General features: G+C 43.2%; 1 protein-coding gene across 2 annotated transcripts in view; it reads left to right on the forward strand.

Moving 5' to 3' along the window:
* Positions 1–27,974, forward strand: part of dnah5 (dynein, axonemal, heavy chain 5) — a 92,426-nt gene that overhangs the window by 24,098 nt on the left and 40,354 nt on the right. For both annotated transcript variants that reach the window (XM_030749857.1, XM_030749858.1), the window contains 35 exons: positions 126–202; positions 287–411; positions 513–748; positions 1,011–1,229; positions 1,446–1,508; positions 1,860–2,098; positions 2,953–3,100; positions 3,206–3,298; positions 3,596–3,795; positions 3,953–4,106; positions 4,318–4,481; positions 4,713–4,869; positions 5,113–5,325; positions 6,088–6,312; positions 7,310–7,482; positions 8,536–8,606; positions 9,055–9,162; positions 9,366–9,553; positions 10,393–10,587; positions 10,968–11,102; positions 11,199–11,306; positions 11,902–12,055; positions 12,496–12,642; positions 13,533–13,774; positions 14,148–14,324; positions 14,523–14,727; positions 14,955–15,097; positions 16,362–16,496; positions 17,209–17,331; positions 17,425–17,638; positions 18,099–18,322; positions 18,577–18,775; positions 18,863–19,035; positions 24,615–24,745; positions 26,640–26,793. In XM_030749857.1, coding sequence (XP_030605717.1) covers positions 126–202; positions 287–411; positions 513–748; positions 1,011–1,229; positions 1,446–1,508; positions 1,860–2,098; positions 2,953–3,100; positions 3,206–3,298; positions 3,596–3,795; positions 3,953–4,106; positions 4,318–4,481; positions 4,713–4,869; positions 5,113–5,325; positions 6,088–6,312; positions 7,310–7,482; positions 8,536–8,606; positions 9,055–9,162; positions 9,366–9,553; positions 10,393–10,587; positions 10,968–11,102; positions 11,199–11,306; positions 11,902–12,055; positions 12,496–12,642; positions 13,533–13,774; positions 14,148–14,324; positions 14,523–14,727; positions 14,955–15,097; positions 16,362–16,496; positions 17,209–17,331; positions 17,425–17,638; positions 18,099–18,322; positions 18,577–18,775; positions 18,863–19,035; positions 24,615–24,745; positions 26,640–26,793 — 5,712 coding nt within the window. The remainder of the gene's footprint in view (positions 1–125; positions 203–286; positions 412–512; positions 749–1,010; positions 1,230–1,445; positions 1,509–1,859; positions 2,099–2,952; positions 3,101–3,205; positions 3,299–3,595; positions 3,796–3,952; positions 4,107–4,317; positions 4,482–4,712; positions 4,870–5,112; positions 5,326–6,087; positions 6,313–7,309; positions 7,483–8,535; positions 8,607–9,054; positions 9,163–9,365; positions 9,554–10,392; positions 10,588–10,967; positions 11,103–11,198; positions 11,307–11,901; positions 12,056–12,495; positions 12,643–13,532; positions 13,775–14,147; positions 14,325–14,522; positions 14,728–14,954; positions 15,098–16,361; positions 16,497–17,208; positions 17,332–17,424; positions 17,639–18,098; positions 18,323–18,576; positions 18,776–18,862; positions 19,036–24,614; positions 24,746–26,639; positions 26,794–27,974) is intronic.

Below are 27,974 nucleotides of genomic sequence, written 5' to 3' on the forward strand. Positions count from 1 at the left end.
CCGGATAATTTGTGTAGAATCGGAGGGAATTTATGGAACTAATCCAGATCTCAGCTGTACAACTGTTTGGTTTTCTTAAAATCTATTATACATATATATGTCTGTGTGTGTCTGTGTGTGGGCAGGAAGTGGTGACTGCTCTGGACCACTTTAGCTGTTACCATCACATCTGGAGAAAAGACCGTGATGATACCATGAGGAAGTATGTTAAAATTCATGGCTCATATTTAGAGTGGATGGTTAAAATCCATCATACTAGTGCTGTTTCTGTTTGCGTTTTGAACAGATTCATCCAGGGGAGCCCCTTGTTATCAGAGTTTGAGAGCCAGATCCTTTTCTATCGAGATCTGGAGCTGGAAATAAACTCTGAACCAGAGTATATTACTGTAGGAGCTCTGGCGCTATTCACAGGTCTGATTACGTTATAATTTTGAAACCAGCATAAATTTGATTTTATTGATTTCTGGCCAGTTAATTAATGATCTCTGCATGCTCATATTTCTTTCTACCAGCACCCCTAAAGATGTCCCTCAATGCTGAAATCAAGAATTGGATGGTGGACTATGGACTTTACTGTAACAGGAAATTCCGCTCAGAGATGGAGCACATCTTTGCTTTCGTTGATGAAGCAGGAAAGAAACTGAATCGACAGATCAAAGACCTGGACGACATTCGTATTGCCATGGCTGCACTGAAGGAGATCAGAGAGCACCAGATATCTATTGATTTTCAAGTTGGACCCATAGAGGTAAACCACAGCATTGCATATTTCATACCATATGGTGTTTAGCGACCCTCTTTTTATACACACAATTACACACAGTGAGAAAGAGACAAAAGAGACGCAAGAAATCATTGCTCCTCTGCTACTGTTTTAATAGTGTGGGCATAGTGAATCCTGGAATCCTGTACAAGAAGCCTGGAAACAAATAATCACACATTTAAAAATGCCTGTTTTTATATTGTAACTGTCAGGTGGAAGTCTTAGTATCTTGTTTTTTTCCTCACAGGAGTCCTATGCCATGCTTCATAAATACAAACTGTCAGTGGCTAAAGAAGAGGCTGAGAAGGTGGATGCTCTACGCTACACCTGGGAAAAGCTCTTGTCCCGGAGCACTGAGGTGCAGAATGAGCTGGTGGCCTTGCAACCAAACTTCCGAAAAGAATTGGTCAGCAATGTGGAGACCTTCCTAGAAGACTGCCAACACTTTTATCAAGATTATGAGAAGGTTAAAAAAAAAAAGAGAGAAATTTCAATTTTTCAAGACTCATGTGCATACATTTTTACAGTTAAAATCTCAGACAGCCCTTGCCTCTATCTGTGGTTTCTTCTTTTCCTATCAGACTGTTTATTTAAAGACAACAAAAATATTTCAGGCAATTAATAGATTAAAGTTTAGTTTGATAACAGCTATTAAAGAGGCACTTTTTCCTCTCTGCTTAAGGACGGTCCCATGGTCGTGGGACCTCCTCCACAGGATGCCAGCGATCGGCTGATCATGTTCCAGGTTTGTCATTAATTATGTGAGCTAAACAATGTGATAAATTATTTTGTCTTTCTATCATTTAGTACATATTTAGGTCTGGCAATTGATCTGATGCCTGGCAAAAGTAGTTACTTGATACTAATGATCAAAGAGGTTTTATGTTTTTATATTATTATTATTACATGATTATGTTTTTGTTTTCATTCTTAGCAAATGGCAGAATATTGTTGTTTTTTTTTTTACTGTGTATAATTTATACTTGGACAGTTCCTCAAATGCACAATGTTTTAAAGTCCATCAGAGTCATAGCTGTTAAAATATTCTACTTTTTCCAGTATGCGGTGCCTGATCTTAGTCTGTTCTTCCCTTCAGAATCGATTTGACAACCTCTTCAGGAAGTACATCACTTATACAGGTGGAGAGGAGCTCTTTGGACTTCCCGTTACCCAGCATCCTCAGCTATTGGAGATCAGGAAGCAACTGGCTCTTCTGCAGAAGTTGTATGGCCTTTACAACAATGTCATTGATACAGTCAATGGCTACTATGATATCCTCTGGGCTGACATCAGCATCGAGAAGATTAATAACGAGCTACTAGACTTTCAGACAAGGTGTGACAGTTTATTTGTCTTTTTAAAATTAATTCAAGCATTTGAACTGCTTGTTGAACTGTTTTCACTACCATTGTAGTAACATGAGCTTAAAATGTGAGAATGGACAGGGAGACACTGTCAGGAAAGATTATGCATCCCCTACTGAACCTGAAACAAACAAAACTGTGTTTTTCTGACTAAGTGAGAAGAAGGCTTTCTCACATTGTAATCAAGCCCTCTTATTACTGTAGGAAGCAGGTAATATCACAAAGAAAAAAAAATAATAAACAAATTAGCTGATTTTCATTAATCCATCTTTGCTTCCATACAATAATCTGGTCTTCATCAGCACTGCATTAATATTTCAGTCTCACAGTCTGAATCTATGATAGTCTGATGTTCAGCATGTGTCAAAGGGACACTGATACTAAAATGCAAGTTCGATCATTTCTTCTAAAGAAATGAAGAACATAGATTTTTATATATCTCGACTGCATTGCTTGACAGTGAGAATCTAGTTAAACGTTAGAAGCAGTCAGAAGGAAGTTATGAACCTCAGAGTAGAAGAAGACCTCTGGCAGAAATGGTGGCCGTCTGTTGTGAAGGTATTGGTTTGGCTGAGCTTCACAGTACAGCTGTGAACAGGTGCTGGTGTGTGAACTTTTGTGTATGTAAGGAACAAGTTGGCCATTTCAATTATTGTTGTGGGGTTAAGACCAAACTTGGAATGTATTGTTTTTATTTTGTCCAACAAAATGTCAAATGTAAATCTAATCCACTTAATTTCAGCATTATTTGACTTGAGCAGAGCTAAGGTGTAGTTTGGAAAACAGGTGTTCAGTATGAGTTTGTTGCGTCCTGTGAACTGTCAGGTGTCGCAAACTGCCTCGTGCTCTGAAGGAGTGGCAGGCCTTCCTGGACCTGAAGAAAACAATTGATGAATTCAGCGAGTGCTGCCCCCTGCTGGAACTCATGACTAACAAAGCTATGATGTCCCGCCACTGGAGGAGAATAACTGAGGTTAGTGAAATGTGTGTACCACTGCAGGTGCATGGCTGAAATCAAGTCATCAGCAGCACCTAATGATGATGATAATAGCTGTAATTTGCCTCATTTTGTACCCAGGTGACTGGCCACACCTTTGAGGTGGAAACTGATACATTCAAGCTACGTAACATTATGGAGGCTCCTCTGCTCAAGTATAAAGAGGAGATTGAGGTACAAATGAATCGTAGATTCCAATTACAAGATTTGCGTTTGACTGTCATCACTATTCAAATGCATGAATTATGCAGAACTGGTTTATGCCTTCTAAATGATGCTAACATCGGAGGAAATTGAAATAGCAATCTATTGAATTTATTTGAAAAAAGTATATCTCATTCTGTGCAAATTTGGTCATCAATTCTTTTGTAAAAACCACAATCCTATTTATTTTTTCAGTGCTTATGCACTTGTTTGCCATTAACATTTGTACTGCTTATGTTTGAATACATTTGGGGGCTTCTTGTGCAGGATATCTGCATCAGTGCTGTGAAAGAGCGTGATATTGAACAGAAGCTGAAGCAAGTGATTGCTGAGTGGGACAACAAGACTTTTACATTTGCCAGTTTTAAGACTCGTGGAGAGCTGCTGCTGAGAGGAGACAGCACATCAGAGATCATTGCGAGCATGGAGGACAGCCTAATGATTTTGGGGTCCCTCATGAGCAATAGGTATGTCAGCGCTGAGTGTCATTATCATTAGGGTTGATGATGGCCACAAAACCTAAATGATGTGCTTCTACAGCTCTGGGATATCTAGACACTGCAGGAGCCGCGCAGGTGTGTGTCACAAAGTAAGGCTAATATGGAGATTTAACTTGTTTCTCAGGTACAACAGCCCATTTAAAGCTCAGATTCAGAAGTGGGTTCAGAATCTCTCCAACACCACAGATATCATCGAACACTGGATGACCGTCCAGAACCTGTGGATCTACCTGGAGGCTGTGTTTGTGGGCGGGGATATTGCCAAGCAGTTGCCTAAGGTGAATAACATCACAGGAAATAGTTCATATTAGTTATAGACATAGACTTTAAAATTATGTTTGCTGTCTTCTTCCTTTAATAAGGACAAGCAAGTTAATGTTGTTTTAAGAGTTAATATTTAAAACAAACTAAATATTTTGACACAGCAGCTTTTAACAAAATCAAATAATACTCTGATGAAGAAGTCATTGACTAACTCACTCTTTTTAGGAAGCAAAACGTTTCTCTAATATTGATAAGTCATGGGTGAAGATCATGATGCGAGCCCATGAAATGCCCAATGTGGTACAGTCATGTGTGGGAGATGAGACCATGGGACAGCTGCTTCCACATCTCCTTGAACAGCTGGAGATCTGCCAGAAGTCCCTTACAGGGTGAGGACAGTAAATTATAAACACCACCAAGGCCCACCTTTTCTAGGTCCTAATGAACTCGTAAATAACCACCGTATGAAGGTTAGAATATTTTAAATGATAATCAGTGGGGAGGGCAGGTGGGCTGCCTGATAGGATGCTTTTTTATGCTGTACAGCTAACTATCTGGTATCATCTGTCAGCTGCTACTATTGTAGATAACTTCTTTTTTTTGATCACGCGGTCAAACAGATACCTGGAGAAGAAGCGTCTGCTGTTTCCTCGTTTCTTCTTTGTCTCGGACCCTGCCCTGCTGGAGATCCTGGGCCAGGCCTCTGACTCCCACACCATCCAGGCCCACCTTCTCAATGTCTTTGACAATATCAAGTGTGTCCAGTTTCATGAAAAGGTGAACAATATGTTTGTTTTGTTGTCTGTCTTAAACACTTAGCCATCTGTCAGGAGATATTTGCTGAAATAAAAGCTCAGACTATATGATTGCAATAAGAAAGGAATCAAAAATAAGATCTACCTTAATGTCTTAAAACTTAATTGACTAATCAGAGGAATATAGAATCAGAAAAAAACACTTTTCATAAGAAAAATAAAATAATCATTATAATAATCAAACTAAACATATCACCTGCCACAGATATATGACCGTATTCTGGCCGTGTCATCCCGGGAGGGAGAGACTGTGGAGCTGGACCGTCCCGTCACGGCCGAAGGGAACGTGGAGGTGTGGCTCAATGCTCTGCTCAAAGAATCCCAGAGGTCTTTGCATCTTGTGATAAGACAGGCAGCTCTGGCCATCCAGGACTCAGGCTTCCAGCTAATTGACTTCCTCAACACCTTCCCTGCTCAGGTAGGTCACTGTTGAGTTCAAGGAAGTAATCCATAAACATTTTCAAATATTAATTACACCAAAACACCCTATCCTTGTGGGGGGCAAAGACTGTGTACTGCTCAAAAACAGGAACCTATGTGACCTGCAATGAACAATATGATAAACTATAAAACCAATTCGGATAAAGTTGGGATGCTGCATAAAATGTAAATAAAACAGAATGCAATTTGCAATTCTTATAAACCTGCATTTTATTTACATTAGAAGATTTAAAATATACCAAATGTTTAAACTGAGAAAATGGACCAGTGTTATAAAAATATGAGCTCATTTTGAATTTAATGGGCACAACACATCTCAAAAAAATTGTGAGAGGGCAGCAAAAGTCTGGATAAGTTAGTGGTAGTAAAAAGAAACGGCTGAAGGAACATTTGGCAACTATTTAGGTCGATTGGCAGCAGGTCAGTAACATGATTGGGTATACAAAAAGTGGTAAACATGGCCCTGTCAGAAATACAAAAAACAAAATGAGTTAATATTTTTTCTTAAAATGGTACATTTTCCCAGTTTAAATATTTGATATGTTTTCTGTGTTCTAGTGTGAATAAAATAAAAACACAGCGTCTCTACTGTTTTGGAACTGAGGTTGTAATTTTGTGTGATTTTCAGTAGATTTTGGGGTGGGGTGTGATGCTCAACCACTATAGTATTCCTTTATTAAAACAGTGGTGAATGTTTGACCATCCCCACATGTGTTTTGTGATTTGCATATTGATTTAGGTGGGCTTACTGGGTATTCAGATGATATGGACAAGGGACTCTGAGGAAGCACTGACCAATGCCCGATATGATCGCCGCATTATGTCCAAAACCAACCAGCTCTTTCTGGATCTCCTTAACACCCTGATTGACATGACCACAAGAGACCTGGAGGCTGTGGAGAGGACCAAGTATGAGACCCTCATCACTATTCATGTCCACCAGAGGGACATATTTGATGAACTGGTGAGTGTGTTGATCATTCAATAAAACAAGGCCAGAGACATCCGAGCTGGGATCAGTTAGGCTGACACTGAACCATGCACATGCAATTTCTGCTCAAGATTAGAATCTCCAGCTTTAAATAGCAACCGCTCCATGTAACCATGTTTGATATTCAGACTCCCTAGGGCTGCCATGTCAGAATACAAAATGATGTTTACTGCAACGAGTAAATTCTGTTGAAGGTAGTCAGGCCGTTTTTAATGGCAGCCAAGTAATATTTAAAGTCAGGACTGTGTTTGAATCTGCGCTTGAGGCATAATAAGTGTGTTACTGATCCCCAAGGTTAATAGAACCAGTTTGTAGAAACTTTATTTGGATGTGTTTTTATTTCTTTTAAAACCATTTTGATTTATTTCCCTCGTACCTGCATTAATTTATTCTGCTCTTGTCGCCCTTGTTCTGTTTATTTCTAAACACCTTTTTGCGTCACCTTATTTCCTCTCCAATATATCATGTTACTGCTTTTCTATCCCATCATGTTTTTCACCCATTACACATTGTATTTTTTTTATTTCTGCTATTTATTACCATTCTAATATATTTTTTGACCTTTTCTCCTTTGCATTTTTTAAACTTTATCCTGGACTTTGCTCTTCTCTCCTATTTCTCTCCCCTCTCCTTTACCTTCCTTTCATCCCATTTTCACTTCATGACCTCTTCTTTCATCCTCCACTTGCCTGCCTCTCTTCTCTTTCCACCCTTTAAATGCAACCTTCCTGTCACTGAAATCCCTCCTCATACATCCTGCCCTTCCACCTTTCTTCCCGTCTTTTTATCCTGCTTTCATCTCTCTTTTCGCACAATCTTCTAAGCGGTGCCCTTCAATTTCTTACTCTTTACATGCCATCTCCCTTCTCTGTGCACTTCCATTTCCCTCCCCTTGTCTCCTTCTGTCTTCTCCTACCCTCTAAAACATGTGTCTGTGTTCCTCTCTTGTCCTTACCCTTTCTCCACCTAGTGCCAGTTGCACGTCAAAAGCTCCAGTGACTTTGAGTGGCTGAAGCAGTGCCGTTTCTACTTCAATGAGGACTCGGACAAGATGACCATCAACATTACAGATGTGGGCTTTGTCTACCAAAACGAATTTTTGGGCTGCACTGAGAGGCTTGTCATTACACCTTTGACAGACAGGTAAAGCATGATGTATAAAGACATATCTGCATAGAGAGTATCATAATGGCAGAATTCAAATGCAGAAAATAAAGAAAAACAGTATCTTTAAAGTAAATGTTCACTGTAACATCAAGTTTCATGAAATGGGTTTAACTTTTTATGGTTGGCTAATGACTGGATTTGCCAAGCAGAGATAAAAAGACAATGCAGGGACTGTGAAGATAAGACATCACAAAGCAGGACAAGGAAGCCTTACACCTCTCATCACCTCTGTTACTAACAGAAGATATGAATGACAGAAAGAAAAGGAAAGCAGATCAGACATAGCGAGGCAGGCAGCAGTCCAACAACAAGCAGCGTCTGAGTAACAGACACAGAGAGTAAAATATGAGAAGAGACAGGGAGAAAAAAGATGAGGAGAGACAAGGAGGAGATGTGAAGGGACAGCACTAGGGAGGGAGTTACCATCTAACATTAGACAGCAGCTTTCCAAAGAAGCGGCATGCTGGCCTTATGGCTAGAGGCGCCAAGACAGCCCTGAATTTCCTTCATTTTCTCGTGTTATCTTTCTCTGCCTGAAAGCCATAAATACTTCATTCTCTTTAATTAGTATTTTGTAGTAGTAGTAGTATTTTGCTATTTACTGTTTTGGCTTGCTATCATTGTCCTTCATCCTATCTGCCACCGCATTATGTTTATAAACAGGTAAAGGTGTAATTGGTACCAAATGGAGACAAAAGGATGTTGATATGAAAAAAAAAATCTGGTTACTGAGTGGTCAGATTTGTTCTACATTCTCTGAAGGGTACAAAATATGTTAATATTATCGCTTTACCCTGATTTTTACCCTGAGGTCAGTCATGTAATGAAGAGGGAGACCAGTAGCCAGAGGGCCAGGTCCTCTGTCAGTCATCCTCATTGCTGATGTGTCTTTAAGCAAATCGGCAAATCCCCTTTTTAGCTTCAGGGCCAGTGTTCTAACTGTGCAGAATAAGATCACATTCACATGAGTATTATTTATACTGACATATATGACATTATGATTATATTTGTGTGTCTACATTTGCACAGGTGTTACATCACCTTAGCACAAGCTCTTGTTATGAGTATGGGTGGAGCCCCCGCTGGTCCAGCTGGAACAGGTATGACTGAAAAAGGAGTCTTAATTTTTTTCTTTTAGAAATTGCGCAGGAAGGATCATGGATGTGACACCAGAAGTAAACGGCATTAATAAAAAATCAAATGTGCCATTTTATGGAAATGAACACCTAGAATTTGCATACACAACTTGTGAATGCAGAATGGGACAGAAATATTAAAAATCTGTTCCAAGATCAAGCTCAAGGTTCGCCAAGGATTAAAGTAATTGAATTTAACTGTATGGATTGTTTACCCTTCTAGACTCCAGATACAATTAGACATCTCAGGCAATTCAAATGAAGAATCAAACAATAGATCTGTCTCAGGGAATGACTTCATTAAAGTGTTAGCTTTGATAGTTTCTCTGATGGCATCATTTGTTGTCACGTTTTCTATCAGCATACAAATGCTTGCGTCTCAGGTTGTGAAAATTTTGCCTTTTGTTATCAGGAAAGACCGAGACCATAAAAGACATGGGTCGCTGTTTGGGAAAGTATGTTGTGGTCTTCAACTGCTCTGATCAGATGGACTTCAGAGGATTGGGGAGAATATTTAAAGGTGAGTCGCTAAGCAAAATCGTGCTATAAGGCTATTGTCAGAAAATGGCACCAGAAAAAAAGTTTAAGGTTTGGTATCTGTCTTTTTATGTGTGTCTTTTTTTCTTTCTGAATCATAATTATGCAGATAAAAAAGAATAAACAGACAACATGTAATGTAAAAATTGTTCAGGGACTGTAAAGCTGTGTGTGTGTGATTTCCAGGTCTGGCCCAGTCTGGTTCGTGGGGCTGTTTTGATGAATTCAACCGCATCAACCTCCCAGTTCTTTCCGTGGCAGCCCAGCAGATAGCTACAGTTCTCACCTGCAAGAAGGAGCGTCGAAAAAACTTCACCTTCACAGATGGAGACAGTGTAGATCTGAACCCAGAGTTTGGCATCTTCCTTACCATGGTCAGTAACACCAGGAAGACAACATTGCTGTCACAGACTGGTCAGAGGGGGATGTATGGGGGATGCAATTCTCAGTATCAATAAATTATGTCTCAGCTCGCTGAATGAATATTGGGGTTTATCAGCTACGTCTGTTTCAGAAGGTTGCTGGTGGAACACCGGAGTGCATGCATGGACATCACAAGAATCTTTACTTTTAGCTGCTAGATTGATACTAAAATGGAATTGAGCTGTAGCATGTAATATTTTACAAGTCGGTTTGTGAATTAAACACAAGTGCTTGCCTGTTATTTCATGTGATTTATTTCCTAGAGTAATAGTTACACCACTTTATCTCCTGGCCTCTTTTGATGTCCTAAGGCAAGTCATTAAACATAACAGTGGAATAATTCTTCCCTGTGGTCAGAGGGGTCAGAAATCATTTTCCTCTTTCTTACTCTCTGTGTGTGTGTGTGTGTGTGTATGTGTGTGTGTGTGTGTGTGTGTGTGTGTGTACATCTGTACAGGCAAGCTTTGGAAAAAAGACTGTCTGTAGGGATACAGCTGAAATTGAAGGCTAGTGTTTGCAATGAAGTTTAACCACATTAAAGTATAAATTTCATCCATGATCATTATAATTAGAATTAAGACATTCCACCTGTGTGTGCACACATAACATGCAGCATGTAGTAAATTGTCTATACATGTTTGAATATTATATTATTTTTGTGGCATTATAGTCTGTCATCAAAACTTCTAATGTGGGCAATGTAGCATTTACTCTTAATTAGCGTTAAAAGCTTTTATTTCTGTTTCACTCCATTAACATCTCCTATTTTTCCCACTCTCCGTGTAATCAGAATCCAGGTTATGCAGGCCGTCAGGAGCTTCCCGAAAACCTGAAGATCAACTTCCGCTCTGTGGCCATGATGGTCCCAGACCGTCAAATCATTATTAGGGTAAAACTGGCCAGTTGTGGGTTTATAGACAACGTGGAGCTTGCACGCAAATTCTTCACACTTTACAAGCTGTGTGAGGAGCAACTCTCCAAACAGGTATGAAAACAGAATTTGGAGCATGCTCTTTTAACCTTGCAGTGACAAGTGGAAAGTGGTAGAACTTGGAGGGAGAGTGGAAGCATTTTCAAGGGACAGCTAATGCATAAAAAGGCTTCCTGACACACAGGATTGATGAGCTGTTGTATTCTGAAAATAGGGTGTGTTGCTTGTAGAAATGTGGTCAGAAATGGGGTTAGTTTGGAGCAGGTGTCCTTGTCACATGATTTAATAATGGTAAACAGAGTCAGGCACGTATCTGCAGCCTCTGACTGAATGTAGATGCCCTTCTGTTAAAAATAATTATTTAATGCTGTTGTTTTGAGGCACAGATTTCTGTAAATGTAAATGAAACTGAAAGTATATTTGCGGATGTTCAGGTTCACTATGACTTTGGCCTGCGCAACATTCTGTCAGTTCTACGAACACTGGGCGCAGCCAAGCGAGCCAACCCCAGCGACACAGAGTCCACCATTGTGATGAGGGTTCTAAGGGACATGAACCTTTCAAAACTGGTAAGTCTACAAAGTATGCAATAGGTTATTGAAATGTAATTGTGTCTGTATTTCATATTTTCATGGGGTTTTGCAAATTTGTGTGCACGTTTTTAGATCGATGAGGATGAGCCACTGTTTGTGAGCTTGATTGAAGACCTCTTCCCAGGCATCCAACTTGATAAGGCGGGCTACCCTGAACTAGAAGCTGCCATTGACAAACAGGTAGAAGGGTTTGAACAATGAGTTGCACTGTTTTTGAAGGGAAGAGTAAAACTTCAGAGTTACACTAAGATGGAGGAACAGAAAAGGAGAAACAATGAAAAGAGCCAGAAAGAGAAATGGGTAGAAGGAGGAAAACTGGCCAAAAGCCTAATGGAGAGTGAGGCCACTGTATTTTTCATGTCACACCTCAAGACAGAACATAGAGAAGGATACAAATGGTGGCATTTATAATTTGTGAAGGCTCTAACCTAAGGATCTGTGAAAAACACAGTGTAGGAAGTGAGAGATGCAGTTCAAAGTTAGGCTTTTTAGAGTCCATGTTGGTTTGTTGATGATCAGTTAATCAGTTGCATTTGATTGTCAGCACCTGGCAGCTACTTACTCCATATACTTCTGCTTTTTGTTAAACAAATAATGACACAGTGTAATCTGTCATGCTTTGTAATTTATGCATCTAATTTTATCACCTGCTAAGGATCAGATTATTATTTTTTTTTAACCATGACTGTATATGTGTTATTGTACTTCATGTAAATACAGGATAAGTGTAATTGTCGCAAATATGGTTGGAACTGAAAATATTTTGTTCCTTCAGGTCGAGGATGCAGGTCTAATCAACCATCCTCCTTGGAAGCTAAAGGTCATCCAGCTGTTTGAAACTCAAAGAGTCCGACATGGCATGATGGCCCTGGGGCCCAGTGGGGCTGGAAAGACAACTTGTATACACACTCTTATGAGAGCTATGACAGGTAGGATTTAGTGTATTTTATGACATGCATGCTTAAAGAAAAAGACACCAACTTGTGATAAGCTGACTGATGTTGAAGCTTGTCTTGAATTTAGGATGTTTTTCTGTCCATGGGGGTTAGCCATTACATCATCACACTAGCATCTATTACACTGTAGACACAAATATGTAAACATGATAACTGAAGCAGAATACTTGGAGGAGATATCTGACTACATTTTGGAGTGTCTTATTAAATCTACATATCAATAAGGTAAAACTTCTTTTTTAATCTCCTCGCTTGTTGATCATAAACCACTACCTCATTTGTGACCTTGTTTCATGAGGCACGTGACAAGAAATGAGGCAAGAAGAAATGAGCTGTCATTGTATTTGGTCCATTAAATATTTTAGCTTTATGAAGATGAAACATTTCTCTGCTAATATCTACTTTCCTCCCAGAATGCGGTCAGCCTCACAGAGAGATGCGCATGAACCCCAAAGCCATTACTGCCCCTCAGATGTTCGGTAGACTGGATGTGGCCACAAATGACTGGACTGATGGCATCTTCTCGACACTGTGGAGGAAAACACTGAGAGCAAAGAAAGGTCCAGAAAGTTTCTTATTGTGCACATATTTTATACTTGGGTATTAATAAAGCATAAAAGTGTTAGTAAACTTTTTTGTCCTTGGGAACTTTGACAAAGCCGTTCTAATATATGAATCTTTATGTTTTCTTTCTATTTAGTTCTAAGCCTACACATGTAATTACAAATGTATGTGGGAAATGGTGTATGCATTGCAAGTATTTGCTTTTATGTGTCACATTTCATCTGTTAATAATACAGTATGTCCTGATGCTGTTTTGTATATTTGTGAGTGGGTTGCAGTCCACATATTTGCAAATTATTTTTGTGCTCCTACTTCCTGCTTATTTGCATCACTTGCTTTGGACAGAGTGAATTCCAGTGTAGAAAAGTAGATGTGGAATTGTGCAGGCTGTGCCAGTTCATCGTGTTTTATGCATACAGAAACAGTCTTGTGTGTATTATCTGCTGCTGATGGATTATGCGTATAGAAGTAGTCATGTTCAATTTGTCTCTCAGAATTAAAGACCAGAGTTTTCGGTCAAGATGCAAAGTAAACACATCCATAGGACCAAACAAGCATATAAGTCACACAGGAGCGTGAACCACATTAATTAATGAACAGCAGCTGCGTTGTGTAATTTTGACTGTCAACAATGTTGATTATTTTCCAAATAAGAGGAGGAGAAGGAGATTTCTTTTTATATTTTCAACTCCAAAAGAAATGACTCAGTTCTTGTTTTTCTTGCAAACAGATAGCTCATGATTGCTGGTTGGCCGAGGAACTCTTTTGTATGCACTAATTGCATATTCAGAAGTGTAGCTTGCTTTTGCCTGAGGGTGACAGCGCAGGGTCCTCACATCACATCGCTTCCATTATTATGTAAATAAACACTTTTTTTTCCTCACAGGGGAGCACATCTGGATCGTCCTGGATGGACCAGTTGATGCAATTTGGATTGAAAACCTAAATTCAGTTTTGGATGACAATAGAACTCTCACACTCGCAAATGGAGACCGAATACCAATGGCTCCCAACTGCAAGGTGGTGTTTGAGCCACATAACATTGACAATGCCTCTCCAGCCACTGTCTCACGCAATGGCATGGTGTTCATGAGCTCCTCTGTGCTCAACTGGACCCCTATACTGGAGGTGAGCGAGCTAAATGAAAAATGTGGTCTTATTTTTGTTTCCCCTTGCAAACATCTGAAATGAAGGTATATTATGAGAATATTTATTTGATGAATAACATCTGTGCAGCAACATATTTCCTTAGGAAAGTATCTTCTTGATTGAATGGCGATAAACATAAACACTTGGTTTAATCAAAATTTAGCAAATGTCCAAAAAGGGCAAATTATTAAAAAGAAGTTCATATTCAGGTTTGACACGCCAGTCAGTAATAATTAGTTGTCTTAGTTAAAAGGTTTTGGTTTTGTTAACAGCGCATATGAACCATATGATTTAGAACCTGTATGCTTCATGTAGTTCTGACTAAATAGAGTCTTGTTTTTGCTGCTTCTAGAGCTGGTTGAAGAAACGGTCACCACATGAAGCAGAGGTACTGAGGGAGCTCTTCTCTTCATCTTTCGCCAAGCTCTACCGCTTCTGTGTGCAGTCACTAGAGTTCAAAATGGACATGTTAGAGGCCTTTGTTATCATGCAGTGCATAAACATGCTACAGGGACTCATACCATCTAAGGTAAGGCTATAGCCCAGCTGGAATTCTCATCTGCTTTTTTATGCACATTTATACTCATTTTATAGGCTACGACTCGGGTTTGTCCAGACATTTCATATGTTTGTATTCCCATACTAACTTTTGAAGTGTTCCCCTCTTCCTGGGGTTCTTTAATCAGTCCCTGAATTCCTTCATCTTAAAATGGATATCAATTTACAGGAGCAGTGTGGTGATTTGTCCAGAGAGTTCTTGGAGCGGCTTTATGTCTTTGCTCTAATGTGGAGTGCTGGGGCCTTACTCGAACTGGATGACCGGAGGAAGATGGAGCTCTGGCTTAGAGGAAACGAGAATATTCATCTAAACTTGCCAGACATTCCTACTGACAGTGAGGACACCATATTTGACTACTACGTCACGGCAGATGGTAATGACACCTTTATTAACTATCAGTTAGATGTCTTTGTTTACTTCCTGGACAAGTGGAAACATTATGCCCCATGTTGTACTTATGGAAAGTACAACATGCGGAATTTTTTTCAGTGACGCGCTGAATTTCTTTTGGAATATTACTTTGAACAAATTCTATCATATTTTGTGTCGATCTCTACACCAAACTTGTCTTATTAAAATTCATGCAAATTTTTTTTCCAGGTCATTGGGTCCACTGGAACACCAGAGTGGAGGAATACATTTATCCATCTGAATTCACACCAGAGTACAGCACCATTTTGGTCCCCAATGTGGACAATGTTAGAACAGATTTCCTCATTCAGACTATCGCCAAGCAGGGCAAGGTATAGTTACCAATAAATATAGTGTATATCTGTGTATTTGCATTGTGTACAGTGTAGTATGCTGAGTATATGTTTGTATATGCTGTCAGAAGTAAAAGCAGTCACATCATCAGTAAATAGTAGTGACCTGCTTCCACTGGCAGCCATACGTGTCCATGCCATAACATTGTTTCCACCGTGCTTGATAGATGATGTGCTATGCTCTTCCCTTTTCTTCCCTTTACTTTTTTCTTCCCATCATGCTGGTACAAGCAATCTTAGTTTCATCTGTCACCAGTTCTTTCTTTTTTTTGCAGAATTGTGCAGGCTGTTTTAGATGTTTTCTGTTTAGTCAGTCTAATCTGGCCTTCCAGTTCTTGAGCGTAACCAGTGCTTTGTGCCTATTTGTGAATCCTCTGTGTTTACATTCATGCAGGGTTTCCTCCACAGTGTTCTTGATTTGGTTAGATGAAGGTTTTTTTTTTTTTTTTTTTTAAACCGAAGAAATAATTCTGCCAGATCGGAAGGTCAGCGGTTCGAATCCTGGCTACTCCGGGCTATATGCCAATGTATCCTTGGGCAAGATACTTAACCCCAAGTTGCTCTCCGACCGTTCTGTTGGAGTATGAATGCGTGTGAATGTTAGGTAATTAAAAGCACTTAGCTTTGTAAAAATGGAAGTGCTTGTATGAATGGGAGTGCATGGGTGAATGCAAACAGGTTGTATAAGCGCTTTGAGTGCTCATACTGAGTAGAAAAGCGCTATATAAGATAGTCCATTTACCATTTTACCATCATTCACTTTAATTGTCTTCTGTGGTCTTTTAAGTTTTTTGGTGTTGTTGAACTGGCCAGTGCAATCATACTTTTTAAGAATGGACCAGATTGTTGATTTGGCCACTCCTAAAGTGTCTCCTATCTCTTTGATATGTTCGAGTCTTTTAGCCTAATGATTGCTGCTTTCACTTGTGAAACGCACTTTGGAGAACATTATAAATGTAACCTCAAAATCAAAGTTCAAGTTCAGTTAATTCAAGATCATTATCATGTATTTATGCTCAATGGAACCAGAGGATACTTTTTCTTCCCCTTTGATCTTTCCTCAAATGATACTCCACACACTTGCTTCTCTTGCACTGGAGGACACGGTCAACTGTTTGTGGTCTTGTTCTCCTATCCTACGACACATCATGTTAACAAAATGTGGAAGTTACTTTATTACCTTTGCATGCAACTTTCTACCTTAGGCTAATTAAAACTGATGACATAAATATGTTTGTTATAGGCTGTTTTGCTAATTGGAGAGCAAGGAACAGCTAAGACTGTGATCATCAAGAGCTACATGTCAAAGTATGACCCTGAGACCCACATAGGCAAGAGTGTCAACTTCTCTTCTGCTACTACACCCCTCATGTTCCAGGTAAACCAGGTCACCTGCTTACTTTTCTCTTAATTTAGGTGAAACGGCGAAACGTGTTACTCTTTGAATTTTTAACTTAAAGCGAGTGTTCAGTTAAAGAGAGGGAGAACCAAAATGCAGGACACCAGCGGCAGGTAACAAGAATAAAGAGCAAACTTTAAAAGTTAAAGCTGATGCAACAGAACACAACACCAAGAGATCAAGCACGGGAATCAGCTGAAGGCTTACACAAATGCGTGTAAGAAAACCAAAAGCAAAAGCATACGAAGGATGGATGCAAAGTACAGTGAAACTAAACAAGGCACAATCCGGGAATGAGGATGGAACAGAAGTGAGAAACAAAGGCAGAGTATAAAGTCTCCTTGGTGCGCACGCTCAGGGACTGATTGGTTGATGAGACACAGCTGAAACTGGTTAGGGTAGACACAGCAATCACACAGCCAAAAGACATCAAGAAAGTGATCCTTTCAAAACAAAGCAGGGGGCAGTTGCATAAGGGATAGCCAACCAGGATGAATCACAGAACAGGTCTATGATGAAAACCATGATCATGACAGTGTTGATTTGCCATTAATGAATATGAACTTGCATATTATTGTTGATTGGTGATGGATTACTTCTCAGCTGAAATTAAAAGGTCTTTCTCTCTCTCTGCCTCTCGTTATGTCGCTCTACATTTTCTTTGTCCCCCATCGTCTTTTTTTTTCTTTAGAGGACAGTGGAGAGCTATGTGGATAAGAGGATGGGGACCACTTACGGACCCCCTGCTGGGAAGAAAATGTCCATTTTTATAGATGACATAAACATGCCGGTCATCAATGAGTGGGGAGACCAGGTCTACGATCATTTTAACATTTCTATAATACTGGTAAATAAATAAATGTAAATGAAACTTTTCTTGATTTAGGCTTCTTGCTTTCGATCATAGGTGACTAATGAGATTGTCAGACAGCTGATGGAACAGAATGGCTTCTTCAATCTGGAGAAGCCAGGAGAGTTCACAAATATTGTGGATGTTCAGTTCCTGGCAGCAATGATTCATCCTGGAGGAGGCCGCAATGACATACCACAGAGACTGAAAAGGCAGTTCTCCATCTTTAACTGTACACTGCCCTCCAATGCTTCAATAGACAAGATATTTGGTGGGTAAAATACTGTAAGAAGGAAATTTTCTGCAGTAATTTATATTACTCCTTACATGTGCATACATGGAAAGCCTAAGGCCTGTTTAGAGGACAGTTGTGCAGTTATTGTGCTTGTAGTAGTAGCCACTCTGATATATCACAGCAAATTAGAGGGCATGTGGACATTTGCTTCCACCTTCTGAGAATGAAATTTGCACAACTCAGACCCATGCTGACTCTCACATACTAGTGCATCCAGTAAGTATAACACTGGCAGGAAAGAAGCAGTAAGACATTAGTGACAACAGGCTGTGATGAATTCTGAGGAAAAGTATCTTTGACTTGCAGTTAATTTATTATGCTTTAAGATTTCCTGGGATTACATAAAAAAAAAACAATAACTAATAAATGGTCCATGCAGTGGTTTCATACTGTATCCTATTCTTTGGATAAAACTTTTCTAAACCTTATCACACAGGTGTGATTGGTGAGGGCCACTTTTGCATAGGACGTGGTTTTAGTAAGGAGGTCCAGAGCACTGTACCTCATTTGGTTTCCCTCACGCGCCGCCTCTGGCAGATGACTAAAGTCAAGATGCTCCCAACTCCTGCAAAGTTCCACTACATCTTTAACCTGAGGGATCTGTCCAGGGTCTGGCAAGGCATGCTCAGCACCAATGCTGAAGTGGTCAACTCTGTCCAGGTGAGAAGAATTAGACATACTTAATTTAAATAAGTTAATAACTTGATTTCTAATGTGACAAATAGTTAAGAAACTTGTTTAGCAGATTTCCACTGGAGAAACAAAATCTTTTTGGTCACATATACAGGATTTTTCCAAGGAAAAATGTGTATGTCCGAGTAAGTGACAAACAGGGGAAGTGGCACTAGTGAGACTGCATGGCAGGAACTGTCACAAGATGCTTGTAGGGGTCTAAAATAAAATATTTTTTACAGATCTTGCTGGGACTGTGGAAGCACGAGTGCAAACGTGTGATAGCAGATCGATTTACAATGCCTGATGATGTGGAGTGGTTTGACCAGACTCTGGCAAAGCTGGTGGAAGATGATCTTGGGGAAGAGCACAAGAATATGGTGGATTATGGAGTAGACAGATATTTTGTTGACTTCTTGCGAGATGCCCCTGAGGCCACAGGTACTACTGAGTCAGAATATATTGGTATGTATATCAGTTTAAGATTTCCTCAGTTTTGTGACTTGCTTTGATGCTCTTTTCTCACAGGGGAAGAGCCAGAAGACTCAGACTTTGATTTGCCCAAAGTGTACGAGCCCATTGAATCAGTTGAGACTTTAAAGGATCGTCTGAACATGTTCCTAAGCCACTATAATGACAGCATTAGGGGTACTGGCACGGATATGGTCTTCTTTCAGGATGCTATGATACATCTGGTTAAGGTACACTACAGAACTTGTTTCCTTTATCATGTGACCACAAGTGAAAATGGCGAGATTAGCAAGAACAACTATCACAGTTGCACACTCATAGGCACTTAAACTCAGACACAGATTCTTATTTTGTCTCTTGGATGTATTCCTACTTTACTTGTTATTTTCTTTTGTTGTACACAACTTATGACAAATCTAAACATACTGTAGCGATTCTCTTAGTTAGAGAGCGTGTTGATGTTGTGGGATTTCGGACTGTTCGGGAGGTTCGTGAAGGCAGCATGGAGAGAGAGAGAGACCGAGAGCTTGCCTGTGTGTGTGTGTTGCTGTTCCGCTGTTGTTGTTGTGGTTGGCGTGGCTGTGGCCTACAGCAGCCGTTTTTCTGCTAATAAAGACGACCTTTGTTGTGAATATCGCCGACTGTGGAAGTGTGTTTACAACGTTACATTGGTGTCAGAAGTCAAACTGCTAACCGTCGGCTAGCCCTGCTTCGGCTACCTCAGTTGACAGCCTGCGCTAACTATGGCAGCGCAGCGAGATGTGGCCGGGGCCCGCCCGAAGATCAAGAGAGAGGCTATGGACAGTGACTTTGGGGGCACGCTGGGTCCTGAGGGAGCGGACAGTGCCGGAGAGCGTTTGGCCCGCCTCAGACGGACTGCCAGAGGCCTGGCGGCCGCCGCTGGCTTTAGCCCATCGACTGCAGGAATATACGCGGGCGCGGAGACGCCCGCCCCGAACAGCGCGGGGCCCGTGCTTGGCAATAGTGGCGCCCGGCCCTGCCAGGCAAATGTGAAAACCCCCAAGTACTCTCCGGTAAGGCTGACTGGGAGGCCTTCCATGCTCAATTTGAACTGTTAGCGCATGCTGCGGCCTGGTCCACAGACACTAAAGCACTCCAGCTAGCCTTGTGCCTCACTGACGACGCTTTGGCATGCCTGCTGCTGCTTAGCCCAGCGGAGAGGGGTGACTACAGGGCTCTGGTTGGTGCTCTGTAGCGGCGGTTTGGGCAGTGCGGCCAGCCTGCTGTCCTGCGGTCCGAACTGACGAGTAGACGGAGACAACCGGGTGAGCCGCTTCGCGCTTTGGCTAATGACATTGAGATGCTAGCGAAGAAAGCATATGCCCACATGCCCATCGACGTGCAGAACGAGCTGGCCAGAGACCAGTTCATCCGCGCCATTATCCCTGGTGAGCTGCGCATCCAGACTCAACTTTCCCACCCCCGCAATCTGCACGAGGCCCTGGAGATGGCCTTGGAGAGGGAGGCCGTGGTGGCTTCTGCGGGGTGCGACCATAGCGAGTATGACCCGGTGGTGAGGGCTGCGGTGCCGGAGGCCCCGGGCCAGGGGGTGCCAGCTTGGGCGGCCGAATTGACCGAACTGGTTCGAGGCGTGTCTCTACAATCTTCACGCCGCGGTGCTCGTCCTCGCCGAGACCCTCCTGTTTGCTGGACGTGCGGACAGCTGGGCCACATCAGCGTGCGATGCCCAGACCGTGCCGGTGTTCAGGGAAACGCCTCAGGGCCTGCGTAGGCGGGACGGCGCAGGCCCCTTCTTCTGTGTCCCAATCCGCCGGGGCGCCGGTGGACAGAGCCCAACGGTACAGCTGGGGGTGCGGGGCTCAGCTTCCCCCAGAAGCAGACGACAACACAGAGTCCGCGAGGGTGGTGGGCTGGACGCGTGCAGGGGATTTTTGTCACATCCCCATCACCCTGGCAGGGGCTCCGTGCACAGCTCTGGTCGACACTGGCTCCACTGCGACCTTGATGAGACCTGACGTGGTGCCGGTAGGAACCCAGTTGGAACCAACTACAGTAAAACTGCGTACAGTGACTGGTGAGTTAGCCCCGATGTTGGGAAAAGGACTGGTCCCTATTCAGGTGGGGGGCCTGGGAGTGAACTTGGAGGTGTGGGTGGCAGCGGTGCAGGACGTTTGCATATTAGGCCTGGACTTTCTGCGGGCCTCACAGAGTGTCTTAGACCTGGGGAATAACACGCTGACCTTTCCAGGGGGCCCCATGGTTGACCTGGTGCGCCCCGCACAGGCCCCGAACCTACACCCGCCAAAGTCGAGAGCAGCGGGGGGTGCACCATGAGGCACACCTTCCGCCCCCGATCTACCCCCCTGCACCCCTGTCCCCTGACCCTGATTTCGCCACCGTGGTGGGTTCTCCTGCCTCAGACCAGCACACTGTAATGGGGGAGGGGGATAGACTGGCAGTAGTGAGGGACATATGGACACGTAGCTGCCAAGATTTAGATCATCCACAGCGGGAGGAGCTGTGGCAGGTGCTGCTGGAGTTCAAGGACATTTTTGCTCTGTCAGAAGACGAGGTATGCTTAACTCACCTCCTGCAGCACGACATTGACACGGGAGATGCACGGCCTGTGAAGTCACGCCCTCGCCGCCTCCCCCTGGCGCATCAGGCTGCGGCTGATAGTGCGATCGGGGAGATGCTCAGGGCTGGCGTCATTGAACCCTCCGACAGCCCCTGGGCCTCGGGGGTTGTGATGGTTAAAAAGAAGAAGAGCCCCAAAATGAGATTCTGTGTCGATTTTAGGCCGTTGAACAGTGTGACTAAGAAAGACTCATACCCGCTGCCCCGCATCGATGAGTGCCTGGATTTGGTTTCCGGCTCTTCCTGGTTCTCCTCGCTGGACCTGCGTAGCGGGTATTGGCAAGTGCCCCTCAGCCCCGCAGCCAGACCAAAGACTGCTTTCAGCACAGGCAGGGGGCTGTGGCAATTCCGTGTTCTCTGCTTCGGCCTATGCAATGCGCCGGCCACGTTTGAAAGGTTGATGGAAAAGGTGCTGGCCGATATTCCCCGACAGGAATGTTTGGTCTACTTGGACGACATCCTGGTCCACGGAAGTTCCTTCGAGGCAGCTCTGGCATCCCTGCGGCAGATTCTACAGCGGATAGCGGCAGCGGGCCTGAAACTCCACCCTGATAAGTGCTGCTTTATGAGGAAAGAGCTGGAGTTCCTGGGACACAAAATCGGGGGTGAGGGTATCAGTACGCTGGAGGAGAAAGTGCAGGCGGTGAAGGACTGGCCAACCCCCACAAACTTGAAGGACTTAAAGAGCTTCCTTGGTCTGGCGTCCTACTACAGGCGGTTTGTAAGGGGGTTCTCCTGTATTGCTGCGCCCCTGTTCCGCCTGCAGAAAAAGGATAGTGACTTTGACTGGTCAGCAGGATGTGAACAGGCTTTTGAGCGGCTGAAAAACGCCCTGACAGAATCTCACACCCTCGCCACCCCGGACCCCAGTCTGCCAGCGATGTCGGAATGGGGGCAGTGTTGAGCCAGGTGGGGCCAGCGGGGGAGAGAGTGGTGGCGTACTTCAGCAGAACCTTTAATAAGGCTGAACGACGCTACTGTGTGACGCGAAGGGAGCTCCTGGCCATAGTACGGGCAATAAGTCACTTCAGGTACTACCTTTGTGGCCTGCCCTTCACTGTCCGGTCAGACCATTCAGCCTTGCAGTGGCTAATGGCGTTTAAGGAGCCAGAGGGGCAGATTGCACGCTGGCTGGAGGAATTAGCGACATACGTCTTCGAAGTGAAGTACCGAGCGGGGGCTCACCACGCCAACGCAGATGCCATGTCCCGCCGCCCCTGTGCTCCAGCTGGTTGCCGGTACTGCGAAAAGCGGGAAGCCCGGGAGGAGGAGCTCCGGGCTGGGGGAGAGCATGATTCCGGGTGTAGCGGAGGTGAGCTGGCCTGCAGAGTGGCACAGGTGATTGACCCGCTCGAGTGGAGAGCGCAACAGGAGCAGGATGTTGACCTCCGGCCAGTGCTACAATGGGTGGAGTCTGGTCAAAGACCGCAGTGGAGCGGAGTGGCTGGATACTCACCTGCAACTAAAGGACTGTTTGTGAAATTTTCAGCTCTCCGAGTAAAGGACGGAGTGCTGCAGAGAGCCTGGAAGGAGCCAGCTACGGGGGAGGAGAGGGGGCAGGTGGTGGTCCCCAGGGCCCTGAGGGAGGCAGTTTTGAAGGCCTCCCACGGAACCGCCGGGGTGGGGCATTTTGGAGTTTCCAAAACCCTTCGGCGGCTCCGGCAGAGTTTCTACTGGGGGCAGCTCAGGAGGGATGTTGAGGACTTTTGCCGCCGGTGTGACCTCTGTGCAGCGCACAAGGGTCCCTCAGACCAGTCCCGGGCTCAGCTACAGCAGTTAGCAGTGGGAGCCCCGATGGAGAGAGTAGCAGTGGACGTGATGGGGCCTTTTCCACGCACAGACAGAGGAAACCGTTATGTCTTAGTTGCCATGGACTACTTCACAAAATGGCCGGAGGCATATGCCATACCCGACCAGGAGGCGGAGACGGTGGTCGACAGGCTGGTGGAGGGCATGTTTGCCAGGTTCGGGATGGCAGAAACCATTCACAGTGACCAGGGAAGGAACTTTGAGTCGGCTGTTTTCTCTGTCATGTGTGAGCGCTTAGGGATGCGAAAGACCCGGACGACACCGTTACACCCGCAGAGTGATGGGCTCGTCGAGCGCTTCAACAGGACCCTGGCGAAACAGCTGGCCATCCTCACTGCAGAGCACCAGCGTGATTGGGACATGCATCTCCCCCTTGTTTTGTTGGCGTATAGGTCCGCTGTGCAGGATTCCACCTTGTGTACGCCTGCCCTGCTCATGCTGGGGCGAGAGCTACGGACGCCAGCGGAGATGGCACTGGGGAGGCCTCCGGACGCTCCGGTAGTCGTACCGGGTCCGGAATACGCCAGGAGACTGCAGGACCTCCTGGAGTCGGCCCATGCTTTTGCCCGTGATCAGCTGGAGAAAGCGGGAATGAGACAGAAAAGGAATTATGACTTGAGGGTAAAAGGGAAAGACTTCAGGGCCGGTGACCTTGTGTGGGTGTACAGCCCGAGGAGGAAGAAAGGCCGGTGCCCTAAGCTGGACTGCCACTGGGTGGGGCCTTGTGTAGTGGTAGAGAAGCTGGGGGAAGTGGTGTACAGGGTTCAGCTGCCGACTAGGGGGAGACGAGTGGCCCTTCATAGAGACAGGCTGGCTCCATATAAGGGTGATGTGCGCCCAGTCCAGTCAACCCCCCTGAGAAATGAAACAGCCACAGCCCCAGACTCACTGACTGTGCCCCCTTCTACTGCCCCACAGCTTCCTCCACTTTTGCACCCCATCCCAGATCAAAGCAGGGTGCTGCAGGACAGCAGACACAGCCCCAAGTGTCGTCTACAAGGGGGCTGCAGAGGCAGAGAAGACCCCCAGGTCACCTCAGAGACTTTGTACGGGATCCCTCGGGGCGAGGGATTTAGTGAGGGGGGGCAATGTAGCGATTCTCTTAGTTAGAGAGCGTGTTGATGTTGTGGGATTTCGGACTGTTCGGGAGGTTCGTGAAGGCAGCATGGAGAGAGAGAGAGACCGAGAGCTTGCCTGTGTGTGTGTGTTGCTGTTCCGCTGTTGTTGTTGTGGTTGGCGTGGCTGTGGCCTACAGCAGCCGTTTTTCTGCTAATAAAGACGCCCTTTGTTGTGAATATCGCCGACTGTGGAAGTGTGTTTACAACGTTACAATACTTATTTTACCCCAGCTTTGTGTGTATGTTCACTTTTGTATTTGTAGGTGTCGAGGATAATCCGAATGCCAGGAGGCAATGCCTTGTTGGTGGGTGTTGGGGGTTCTGGCAAACAGAGCCTGACCAGACTGGCCTCATTCATAGCTGGATACAAGATCTTCCAGATCACTCTTACACGGTAGTGCTTACGTACAGGTGGACACAAACACAGCCTATAACCACAGTCATAATATTAATATTATTGGCGATTATATTGAATAGCTATTATTGTAAGTAGTGGTGGTATAAAGTGGAAATCTCACAAAGATTGTGGAGTGACATTAACACCTTTTTATTGTCAGCTTACATAAAATGCGCCACACTAAACTGGTTTTGTCATCATTACATTTGTTCATAATCTAATCTATCTATATATTTTTTTAATAATCACAGCAAAAAATAAAACCATCTAAACCACTGTGACTGATGAGAAAGGTTCTATTGTCTTCTCTCAGGAGCAGCAGCTAGAATAAATTCATTAGTGGAACAGATACATTTTTTAAGAAACTGAATCAGATATTGTATTTATTATATGATATCTCAGAAGCTCTGGCTTCTCTGACTGATAGATGAAACCCTGGATTTGAAACAATGTCAGTGTTTCACGAGTCTCTTTTCAGTCTAGTTGATCAGTCAGAATCACAAAATCTACACTTTGCTTTAACCGTCATTTTTCTCTGCTTGCTCTGTCCCGCGCTTCATTGCTCAGTCACACTCAGGCCCCTCTCTTGCTCTCCAAACCTGTCAAATGATTTCCTCCCTCAGTCCCGACATGCATTTGTTACTATCACATTTTCCATTGGTTTGTTCCCCAAATAGATTTTAATGTTACTTATTAATATTAATGAAGCTCTTGGCTTCACAGCTATCCCTGGTGAAAACAAACACCTCTGTTGTGTGTCTCCTCCCTTCTTTCTCATATGCCCTCTCCAGTATACACTCACACACACACACACACACACACACATACACACACGCATGCACAGCTGATTTTGGCATGCGCATCCAATACAGATAGGTCTGTTATTTCATGTAAACTCAATTTGACTCACTTTCTGTCTCTTTCTGTCCATAATTTGGAATTTCTCATTGCTTTCACGTACACAATACCTTTTAAAACTTTGTTATCCTAACACTGTTATTTCCACTAGAGTTTTTTTTTTTTTTCAAGCATTCAGTTTGAGATATGTACTGCTGTGGATTCAGAGAAGCCCACTAGATTGCATATAAAGAAGCTTCAACATCTTATAGGTAGTAGCCTTGTTGTCTGTGTCAGGGGTCTCTGTCCTCATGGCTGACACAGCGTTGTCATTTAAGCAGCTTTTCTCACCTGAGGGGACAAGCTACTGTTTTCCTGTATCTGGGCTAACAAGCTTAACTGTTGTCAAGCCGGCATTCTTTTCTGCTTTTACAAACTGGCTAACTCATTACTTTTTGCTGGGTTGAGTTGAGAAGACGTGTGTTTGTTTTTAATAACCAGCAATGCGTATCTAGCCTGGCAGACACACCATAACTCCCAGCCACTTGGGGCTGTTGTTATAATTTCTTATTAACTACACAATAAAGCATCTCATCTTACTGATAATCATTAAAGAACCACATGCAAGTAAACTATGGTTTCTCCCTCGTGTTGTTTATGCACTTAATATCTCCAATTTGCAGCACCTTCCATTTTCTTTCTGACTTATTTTTCATCTGCCTCTTTATAATTCAATAAAGGTGACATTCAGACACAAAAACAGGTGAAGCTACAAGCTAAGATGTGCTTCATTTTCATCTTTCAAGCCACAAATTGGTGTGCCTGCACTTTTTTAACCACTAATACCAATAAGTAGCTTCAGCTTCAATCTAATGAGAATTTTTATGATAATTCACACATAAATATATGAATTGAAGGCTCTGTGTGATTAAGTTTTCTGCTTTTTTAATTGAATTAAACTACATGTGGATGATTTTAAGAACCCTCTAAAATTAGTTATTAGAAATGAAAACTGGGGTTCATATTTATTTTATGCTTTCTGTTCTTTTTCTAGCTCATACAGTACAGCCAACCTAATGGATGACCTGAAGAGTTTGTACAGAACAGCTGGCCAGCATGGAAAAGGCATCAGCTTCATCTTTACTGACAATGAAATCAAAGAGGAGTCCTTCCTGGAGTACATGAATAATGTGCTGTCATCTGGAGAGGTCAGGAGTGCACACATGGAAAAAAATTTCCAAAGAATTAATGTGGGTCACAGTTAGTGCTGTTTAGCCACTATAAAGCTACTATAAAAGATAGAATTTGCTGAATTAATCAAATCAGCATCATCACCTTAAATATAAATTCAGACTGCCCCTCCCTGAGCCTGGTTCTGGGAGGTTTCTTCCTGTTAAAAGGGAGTTTTTCCTTCCCACTTCCCACAAGTGCTTGCTCATAGGGGATCGTTTTGACTGTTGGGTTTTCTCTGTATTATTGTAGGGTCTTTACAATACAAAGCGCCTTGAGGTGAGTGTTATGATTTGGCGCTATACAAATAAAACTGAATTGAATTGAATGTCTGCAACTCTTGATGCAACTTAATATTGACCATGAACACCACAGCCTGCTCCGTACCACTCCAACGTACTGTAAACTTCACCACAGTGAAACTGGGATGGCCTGCGCTAAACCGTACCAAACTACCTACTGCAGTATTTTCATAGAACCCTTGAATAAGACAAATTAGTGTACTTGAGTTTGTTTTGAAAGATGTTTCACAAAAACATAATTCAGCAGCACATCATGTACAGATCCAATATCTGATTTAAAAGCGCTACAATGAATGAGGACATTACATGCAAGGTATACATTTCCAGTTTATAAAATTTCACCTGCTGAGCAGTACTTGCCTTTGAAAATAATGCAGACACATTCTGTGGCAAACTGCGCAGACACAGTTTGTTTTTTGCTGATATTTGAGTTTTTTGAAAAGTTGTGTTTGAATTATCTGCTATAAAAAAAAAAACAAGCTCGCTTCTCTTCTGTAGCATTAGCTAGAGGCTGAAGTACAGCAGCCAAAACTTTATTAACATCTGCACCATGAACACATCACAGGGTCAAGATGGAAATGGGGATGTGTTGAGAGTTTAAGCAGATTGAAAGAAATAATTATTCTTATTAGGTACTAAGCAGGTATCTCCATGCTGTTACTAGAAGCAACATCAGTTTGCATGCTATTAGATTTAATTTCTCAGTAGCTGAAACTGCTGAAATGCACTTTCAGATTGTTCTGGGCCACTTTAATCCCTCTTCATAAGCCATTTGAAGCCTTCTCCATACCTTTCACTTCCTGTCTTTCATATACAGGTTTATCTTAGTTATATATTCCCAGAAATGCTCCTCAAAA

This window comes from Archocentrus centrarchus, chromosome 16 (genome assembly GCF_007364275.1).
Source record: "Archocentrus centrarchus isolate MPI-CPG fArcCen1 chromosome 16, fArcCen1, whole genome shotgun sequence".
Classification (NCBI taxonomy): Eukaryota; Metazoa; Chordata; class Actinopteri; order Cichliformes; family Cichlidae; genus Archocentrus; species Archocentrus centrarchus.